The sequence below is a fragment of the Akebia trifoliata genome, chromosome 10 (genome assembly GCF_017979445.1).
Source record: "Akebia trifoliata isolate Shusen 1 chromosome 10, ASM1797944v1, whole genome shotgun sequence".
In the NCBI taxonomy this organism is placed as follows: Eukaryota; Viridiplantae; Streptophyta; class Magnoliopsida; order Ranunculales; family Lardizabalaceae; genus Akebia; species Akebia trifoliata.
The window spans coordinates 7,178,671-7,188,274 of NC_141384.1; the positions used below are offsets into that span (position 1 = coordinate 7,178,671).

The following is a 9,604-nucleotide window of genomic DNA, read 5'->3' on the forward strand; positions in this document are numbered from 1 at the left end:
TTTTCACACAAAATAATGGGAATTTGCGTGATAAGGTTTCAAATTGGTGGAGAAGGATCAATCAGAACATGCTCAATCGATTCTATATAGTTTTGGAGGTTGCTTTTGAATCAGTTGGGAGATTGTTTCAAGGATTTGATTCGAAGAGGATGAGTCAATTGGTAGGTGATAAGCTTGTTGATAGTGAGACTTCACTTCAATTTAATTGGGTTTCTTTGATGGTTGATTTCACTTGGAAGAAAATGAATGCTTTGATTTTGAGATTTTTTATTCTTCGGATTGAGAGTTTTAAGGTTACGGTAATGGAGGTCAAGAGATAGAAGAGATTTAGTGTTTTGGACTCCTAACTTATGAAAGTTAGGGCTTCAAGCCCCAACTCTTTTAAATTGGCATTTTACCCTTACACTTTATCAAAATATCGAAATACCTCTCAATCTTGTCAAGTTTGTCTTAGGAGTTGTTACCTAGACCTGAAACCTAGTACGTCGCAGATGATACAGATAGTTTTACAGAAAACTTCTCATTGAATCTTACTTCGTCATTTTTACATGTATTTTCCTTCTCCATGAAACTTTGATTGTAGGTATTGGTATATTGGTCATCCCTCCATTTTTACATAATTAACAACAATGAAGCTCCATTATTAAGTAAAGAAACTTCATTTTTACGTAACGAAACTCCATTTTTATATAACAAAACTTCTGGTATCAGTTCCAACCTTCATACTTTTCAACTTTACATCCATTTGACTCATCTTCTTCATAGTATAAAAAACAAAAGGTAAATAAAATTTACAATTTTATTATTTAAAATAATAACACTACCTTAAATATGTGCAGCACTTTTGTAAAAAGACATTACGCTTTGATAAGAAAATTTCTCTTTTTATTACTTAAACAAAAAAGGAAAATATTTTACATCTGAATAGATGTGTGACGACTCGACATGGCACAACGATAAACACATAGCGCCTTTACATAGTTTGATATCATTAGATAATAAGCTACGTAATAAATAAATTACGCTACGATACAAAGGTAATAACACTTCGTTACAAAGGCATTTTTTCATTTTTCAATTATATCTTCTTCTCTGTTTGAAATCTTCTTCTTCGTATTTTTGTATTCAATCTTCTTCTGAAACTTCTTTTCTGACTAAAATCTTCTTCAACTATTTTGATGAAAACTTCAGCAAAAATGACAATGAGAGAAATATATTACATTATGAAAAAATGTAATAATTACACCTGCAAAGGACGAAAATAACAAGTTTAACGTTAGATCAAGTTAAAAGCATTTTAGACATGAAAATATATTTTTTGATGATGTGACAACTTTTAAAGGTAAAATCCTAATTCAAAATATATGAAACCTAAATTCCTAACTTGTGAAAATTAAGAGTTCCAAACACTACAAACCCCTACATTGTGGGTGCCCACATCCCACTTAAACATAGATTTGGTTTTTTGCAAAATATTATGGGTACACCAACTAAGTTGTTGGGCACCCTTAACACAACCCATTAAGGTACAAGAGAAAAACAATTTTTTGTATAAAGGATGAAGAGTAGTATAAAAAAATTAGGCAAGAGCTCGAGGATGACTGATTTGAGAAAATGAGGGCATCTAGTCAATTTTACAGTTAGCAGGGCAGGCGATGGTGAAGGGTAAGCTATCAGTTTGAATTTGTGGGGGTATCTGAAATATTCACCAAAACATGAAGGGGTATCAGATTGGTGTGTAATACTAAAAAAAAAGCAGATGTAACATATAATTAGAGACGTAAGGTCCAACTTTGCTGTTTTTATAAAAGCAAAATTTGCACACTAATCTGGCCACAAAACCCATGTTAACCCATGTTATTGAAACCACCTCTCGTCAGAATATTTAAAAAAAATAAAAATCTACATGGGCCTTAAGTTTGGGTTGAAAAAAAAAAATCAAATCTATATATTAGGAATCAACCATTAAAAATTAAACAAATAACCAGATTAATCAGCGATAAAGCTAAATGTTTGTGATACAAGTCTAGAGAGAGATGAACCAAAGATCTAAGCCAATCTCAATTTACTGAAAATACCTCAAAACATTTCTCCACATAAACCCAATCCAATCACCTCTTAACACAACACATTGTCCCTTTTTCTACTATACCATTAATCAAGCCATCAACCCTTACAAAAGCTTTCAAATTCTAAAGACAAGAAAAACCACAGAAAGAAAGCTATACACCAAAGTTAACCAAAATCAACAATACCAACAAAATAATCTTCAAAACAAGCATTTCATGATAGTATTGGAACCAACCTCCTCTACTAAACTGGTATCACATCGATCTTTGAGCTATCTTCGCATCTTACAACTATACCCTCAAGGCTTGCTGGAAGGATACACTTGCCCCATTGGCATCCCGTTGAAAATGGCTCTTGGGGAGATACGATCATGAGCACGTTATCGTTCCTCTGTACAACTCCCATTACACTCACAGTGCTGCCTTCTTTGATGTACCTACCACACATATAGAAGAAACAGCGGCTTCAGTGGAGGTCAAATTAATCCGATCTGATCAACAAGGTTACAATACTTGCACCCAAATTCAAAAAGATTGTTAGCGAAACACCGTAAATTCACAAAGTTTTAGGCTAGTACTAGATAAGCTATGATGCTTACCCTTCTTTTAAGCGCATTATACGGTCATCACTCGAGAGTTTCCTCTCTCTCAACCACCTAATGAATTCTGGAGACATGTCTTTGTTTGATGGGTTGACATCTACAACAACGGACTCATCCACATATGGAGTCACCCTCACACCATAGCCAGTCTTAACCAACGCTCTCAAACCGGACTGGAAATCAGAGATGTAGAAGTCGGCTACATGCCTCTGCCAAAACAACACAAAACAGAAGAAATATGAACAAAACTTGTATATGGAGGAAGACTTGAGCAACCCAAGTACATATATGTATACTAATCGTAGGAGGAAAAGTTTATTCTAAAATGTTTAACTACACAAGAAGTATGAAAACAATAACAGGGCTGACGCACCTCTAGAGAGCGAAGTCCCCATGTAAAACGGCGGTGAGTAGCATTAGCAGCCTTTGAATCCCATCCCCGATACTCATATAGACTGGTAGACGTGTACACACATCTAGAGACCCTCTGGAAGGATGACTCGAGGGGCACATTTCCACATGTAACCACCTACAAGATGTTACAAAACCCAATCATAACTTGGAAACCATCCAATAAAAGGCCATTACAAGAATATGTATACTAGTATGTAAGACCCAAAAGAAAAAACTTCCCAACATAATAACCATCCAAGTTAGAAATAGATGCAATAATTTTTTTTTGTTTTTTTCAATAATACCTGCCAGTTTGAAGAAAGATCCAATGCCTTTTTGTTAAGGTTTATGTTTCTACATATTAGCATTTGTATATAATAGAATCATTCCATACCATCAGATATATATAGTGACAATATTGATGATATCTATCCAAGAGTATATTATTTTAAACTATAGAATAATTGCATGGCCGTTTCAACGAATAAGTTATCCCAAGTTAACCACACTAGAAACCGATAGTTGTAAGTCTCCCATCTAAAAAGCACTCTTCTCCCTTTCTTACTTTCTCTATCTTCCCTTCAATGGGAGAAAACTAAAACATTTCCGAAAAACAATAAAAGACTGATTTTTTATATTGGTGTAATTTCCTGATTTATACATACCAAACTACGTTCTAATATCATAATGATTGTTATTTCTTCCACATACAGAAATCAAGTGTTCCTATCTTCGACCTCATTCAAGTTCAAACCAATGGACAAATAATTTTTTTTTTTAAATGGTGAATAAGTTACGTACCCCAGAAACCTTGACGTATTGCCCATCTTTTGCAGTTCTAAGCTCAGCATCCGGATAACGGGCAATAAAACCCGTGATAGCTCTCCTTCCCCAACAAGTGTTCCAAGTGAAAAGTGCAGCAACGGCACCAAAAAGAATAACAACAACAATGAGAAGAATGGCATTGTGGACAGCAGCAACAATAAAGCCACCAGCAATGAACCCCATCACAAACAGCAAAATCACAGACCACAATATTGGCTTTGGAAAGCTCCTCTTGAAGGAATAGTCGTCCTCCTGACTAAGATTAGTGACAGCTTGGTTGTGAACAATAGAGGCACTGTGAAGCTTGACCGAACCCATAGAGTCCAACGGACCAGAAACCTTCCGAGGGGCACCCGATGAGTTAAGTGGACCGGAAGAGATGGGCCCAGACGTAATGAGACCCGTTGCAGGGAGCACCGGTGCAAGAGGACCAGAGTTTTGGCGGACAACGGGTGTGACTCCTCCAGATTGGGGACCAGATGACTTCTTAACTGGATCTCCATGCCTATTAAGTGGACCTGAATTGGATTTCTGCCTATTTGACCCTCCAGTTACATAAGTGGGACCCGCAGAAGATACAGGACCTGACGTGGAATAGCTTGACCGAGCCGCACCATTAGACATGATTGGTCCTGAGTGTGTAGCTGCCCCTCCAAATGATCCGGTCCTTGAAGGAGCACTAGTTATAGGTCCGGACTTCCGTGACTTTGATCCATCTACGGGGATATCAAACATTTTCCCGAGTTCTCCCGACTTCTTGATATCACCTCCCGTGTAAGGCATGGCGGTTGAGCTCATTGTTGGTGGCCTTTCCTTCGGCTGGTCAGGCCTACCCGATACATAGAGACCATTGCTGAGCTGATGGGATGGGAATCTAGAACCCATCAAACTTATTTAAGTTTCCCACAAGAAACAGACGCACCAAAAGTGACGAGTACGGTACAGCAGTGCAAAGTAGTATCAGCGTAGGGTATTCTTATTGGGCAGTATCAGCGTAACGGGGCAGCTTTTACAGAATTGGTGCAGTGAAGTGATGCTCAAATTCCTTCAGAGAATAAAGCATAGAAATCCCATCAAGATTATGTGCTATGCTGCAGAAAGATAAATTAGGAGAGATGCTATTGGCACCCCAACTTGTAATTATTACACCCCCATTTCTTAAATTTTTTGCCACCCCAATTACAGTTAAAACACACTCTTCAAACATTATAAAGGTTTGGCTCAAACTATAATCTCAACATTACAAAATATTATAATACTCGTTCAAACAATTTCAGTAGTTGTTTACAATTATGATTACGCTCATAAAAAATCCAAAATCCAAAAAATAGAAATCTAGCAAAAAAAGCGAGAGAGCTTCTATTGGCACCCCCACTTTTACTTATTCCCAACCATTCACTTATTTTATTCATTTTTAATTGGGGTATAAGGTGTAATAAGTAAAAGTTGGGGTGCCAATAGCAGCTCTCTAAATTAAAGGGATCTACTTAGTTCACAAACCAGCAAAGCATAAAAACATAAAACTTCCAGAACAGCTAACTACATGAAACTGAAAAAGATGATGGCCAATTAACCCGTGTCTCAGCTTCATATCAGAACCAAAAATTCAAAAGAAATTAAAAAATAAGTTTAAAAACTCGGACTAAACAGACCACACAAACATAGAGAAACAAACCATAATCTAGCTCTGTTCACAATGCTGAGATTAATAGAATTTCACTCAGTAAACCAACACAAAAAGTCAGGAGGTCTTGTTAACATGTGCCCCTAGGGCACACGTTAAGATGCATTAAATACACCTTCAGAACTTATTTTACAACCTAAAATTCCCTTTAAAAAAAATTCGTCCTACCAAAAACACCCTCAAATGCTTATTTCCAAGGTGTTTTAGATGCATCTTAAAAAAAACAAAAAATCAGTGCCTGAATATGTGATACCTCTTTGATTCCGATGATGTAAGGAAACCAGTTCAGAATCCGGACCAGATTTTATAGAAAAATCTTGAACTAGATAAGAATCAACTTCCATCAGAATCGAATAACTAGAAACTAAAGACCAAACCAACAAACAAAACTTACCCAGATCCCCATTTCCCTCTCTTTTCACAATCAAGAAGATTAAAAGAGATAAATTAATTTCCAAAATCTGGGATCTGCAGATCATTATATAGTCACGCTTAATCAGGAACTTTGGAGAGCAAATTTGAAACCCAGAACGTAGAAACCCTTACTCTTTGCAAAAACAAACCAAATTGCACGTAAGATACCATTTCAAGCAAAAAAAAAACAATTGAGGATCGAGCACATAACCCCTAGTTCAGGAAAATATCCAAAAATCAGTACCTCAAACTTCAAATCCCAAAGCAAGAATCACCTCATTATCCAATTTCACATGAACAATGATAGAGATCAGAAACAATACTAACAACTCTAAAAGTCCACATATTTTTCACATCCAGTACCCAAAATCATCAAAACAAAACCCAAATTCATAGAAACAAACTAACAACAATTTCGTTCAAGAAACAGTAGAGAAAAATGGGAAGATCAGAAAACCCTAAAACACTTGAATTAGCAGAAACCCTACCATTTCTGAAATCTCGAAACCTGAAAACAAAATCCCAGACACCAAAATCAATAACAAAATATACCCAGATTCGCATTCCCATAAAAAAACAACATAAATGACAGTGACAGAAACCCTACATTTTTAGTACGGATTTTCAGAAACCCTACCATTTCTAACACTTGGAATCTACAAATCCAAAACCCATCTCTCATATCTGGAAGTAAAACAAACCCACATTTCCATTTTGATAATAAAAAAAACCAAATGAGGAAGATCAGAACCCATAAATCGAGATTTAAAATTCTAAAAACAGAGAGATAAAATGAGAGATAAATGAGATCAAGATTTGCTGACCTGCAGATAACACTGAAGTTGAAATCAGAAGATTTGGGGAGAAAATAGTATAAATTCTGCAATCGATCGACTCCATCGCCGCCACCAAAGCGAGAGAGAGAGAGATTCAATTCTGGTTCTCTGCAAGAGAGAACAAAAAAAAAATAAGAAAAGGCGCAAACACCTCTTTCTCTCTCTCTCTCACTGTATTTCTAGTTTTCTAGTCTTTCTCTCACTAAATTGACAAAAATACTCCTCATTTCAGCAGACAATATCGAACCTGCCACTACTTTTATTTCTTTTTAGTAGGCTGGTTGTCTTGGGTCTTGCTGTCTTCTTACTTCATTTGCTAGATAGATTGTTTTCCGTCACAAACGGCAAAAATCTTTGACTCCAATTTTTACCAAAAAGCCCTTACAAAAATTATGAAAGAATGTACGAGTCATGATTTTAAAACTCGTCTCACACCGAACGACTTGTGCGAGTCATTCTGGTCACGTAGACCAATGTGAATCATCCATCAAGTTGACTCGTTCAACATCCAGGTTTAATTGTCTAATATTTTAAATATATCAACCAAGTTTATGAAAATTAGCTGAGTCAATTGGATTATGTTTTTTTTTTTTTTTTAATTTGTAAAGAAGGGTATTTGGGCCAACTTGCACGAATCAACTATTCCCTCTTTTCCGAATAAGACTTACTAAACAGGGCATTTAACCCTACGGTCCGTAACCGCTGATATTAACAATCGGTGGGAGTCGAACTTGAGATCACAGGAGTTGCAGACCCCTTGACCCGAAGTGCTACCACTTGGCCACCCATCCGGTGGTTGGCTTTTGTATTTTTGATATAAATTGTGAATTTGTAATTATGTCTGGTTATGTCAACTAATTAAAAACTTCTATCTTGACAACAAATGTATAAGAAGACCAAGACAAGTGAGACACATGTTGTGTGATCAAAGTTAGTATTTAGTCAAAACATCGACGTGTTAATTCAATTAAGTTTTCGAAAGGACTCAACCTGAGTGACACATAGCAAAAGCTAAAGCATGACCAAGTGGTTAGTTTGTTAAGGAAAAATCAAGAAAATACTAAGAATATTTTGTGCTACCTTAGGATTCCAATCTTAATAAAATTATCAGATTCAATTAGTAAGTGGTTACTATTAGAAAGAAAGGTCTTGTTTATGTGTATCGTAAGGGCACATGTTAAAAGTGCATTTCACACCTAAGAAATTGAATTTTGTATTGAAAGTGACCTCAAAATTGTTTTTTTTTTTAACAAAATACCCCTAGATCCTTGTTCCCTAGGTGTATTTATTGCAATTTAATGTGTGCCTTAGGCCACACGTTAAAAAGACCTAGAAGAATTCTAAAAAAATATGAAGGCAATAAGATAAAATGGAAAGATCCTAATTTGAGGAGGATACTAAGATATTTTCAACATTTGGTGAGGAAGTTGTTAATATATGATGGATTCTTTGTGTTTATAAAGAGGAGATTCAATGCATAGGTAAGAGACTTTTGACTTAATCTATAATTCACCATATTTTCATTTTTTTGCTAACTTGGTTGTTAGGGGATTTTGATCTAAGAATCCCTCCCAGATTGGAAACTTTTTGCAGGGAACAAGAGAAAAATCATTCTCGAGATATGAATCTAGGTGTTAGGTAAGACTTTTTACTTACATAAATCAATGTATTTATTTTATTGTTTTTCATTTTTATATGTTTATTTAAATGCTTGTCATCTAAATAAAATGTACATATTATTATGAGCATTTATTTTTCTATCGGTCAGTTGGAATTATGGTTTCAAAACACGTCCGAGATCGAGATGTATCACCCAAGTTGTCTCGATATCACTTAGCAACGAGACGGACGGACAAATCAATTTATCATACGAGATTTAAAACTTGCATTCATTTTTCTCATTGTTGAACGAGACGTCTCAAACATATCAAAAAACTTATTGGAGACAACTCGGTCTTGTTCATGGACAAGACGAGATGTCAAAACAAGTTTTAAAACCATGGTTTGGAATTGAACCCACGACCTCAAGGTTGATTTGCAATGTGTCAAACCGGCCAAGCTTTGGGTCTAAGCCCAACATCTATTATTCATTGAATAATAAAATAAAATTATATTTTTATTTAAATAAATTTAAGTAAACTTAAATTAGTTTAGCTCATCCCTGATAACTCCACTCGATATTGATTGGTAGGGAAGGAGGGAGAGTGAGGTAGCTAGTTTTAAAACCATGGTATGAGCATATTAGGTTTACAATTGATGACTTGTTTCAAATGTCGACAACTTAAAATCGTTAAATACTTCTCTAGATTGTTGTGGTATGAATATATAGGACCATCAATATTTTGTCCTAAAATTAGCATGTCCATGATGATGATTGTTACACTTGTTTAAAAAACAAAAGTTGTATCAAATTCCTTAACATAGATTCCTTATGTCATAATTTTTATAGTATAAATTTGTAAGATTGGTTATTCTTAATTTCAACCATTTTTATTTTTCTCCTCCCATACTCTCATTCTTGTTCATAGCTTAGTTTGTTTTCCCATCTCTCTTTGTGTGGCCTAGCTACCAATGTCACAACCTCAAACCAACAATTTGAGCTAAAACGCTCTATAGCTCCAATGGCTAAGAAAATTCGTAATTTCAATGACGTATATAGTCGTATTTTAAGGCAAATTGTCGCAAATTTACAAAATTTTGCTTTGCACAAGTTTATAAGACAAGAAATGCTAATAAAAGCTTGCACCAATTTCTCAAGGACTTTCACTAGGGCATGCAAAC

General features: G+C 35.4%; 1 protein-coding gene across 3 annotated transcripts; it reads right to left on the minus strand.

The window, feature by feature from the left end:
• Nucleotides 1–2,050: 2,050 nt before the first annotated feature.
• LOC147393012 (protein SHOU4-like) lies at nt 2,051–6,986 on the minus strand. Of its 3 annotated transcripts, none has more exons than XM_086455933.1 (6): nt 6,812–6,986; nt 6,476–6,495; nt 3,866–4,934; nt 3,045–3,200; nt 2,669–2,880; nt 2,051–2,506 (listed from the first exon to the last, which is right to left on the minus strand). In XM_086455933.1, exons 3-6 carry the CDS (start codon nt 4,772–4,774, stop codon nt 2,314–2,316), a joined length of 1,470 nt encoding a protein of 489 aa, XP_086312059.1. In that variant the 5' UTR covers nt 4,775–4,934; nt 6,476–6,495; nt 6,812–6,986; the 3' UTR covers nt 2,051–2,313. The 3 variants fall into 3 exon arrangements, with proteins under 3 accessions (XP_086312059.1, XP_086312060.1, XP_086312058.1); XM_086455934.1 differs by lacking the exon at nt 6,476–6,495 and adding an exon at nt 6,625–6,671; XM_086455932.1 differs by lacking the exon at nt 6,476–6,495.
• Nucleotides 6,987–9,604: the final 2,618 nt, after the last annotated feature.

Coding starts and splice junctions, on each gene's coding strand:
- LOC147393012 (XM_086455932.1), bottom strand. CDS start 4,774: ATGGGTTCTAGATTCCCATCCCATCAGCTCAGCAATGGTCTCTATGTA. Junction 3,201..3,865: donor AATACGTCAAGGTTTCTGGG/GTACGTAACTTA, acceptor AACATCTTGTAG/GTGGTTACATGTGGAAATGT. Junction 2,881..3,044: donor GGGGACTTCGCTCTCTAGAG/GTGCGTCAGCCC, acceptor TTGTTTTGGCAG/AGGCATGTAGCCGACTTCTA.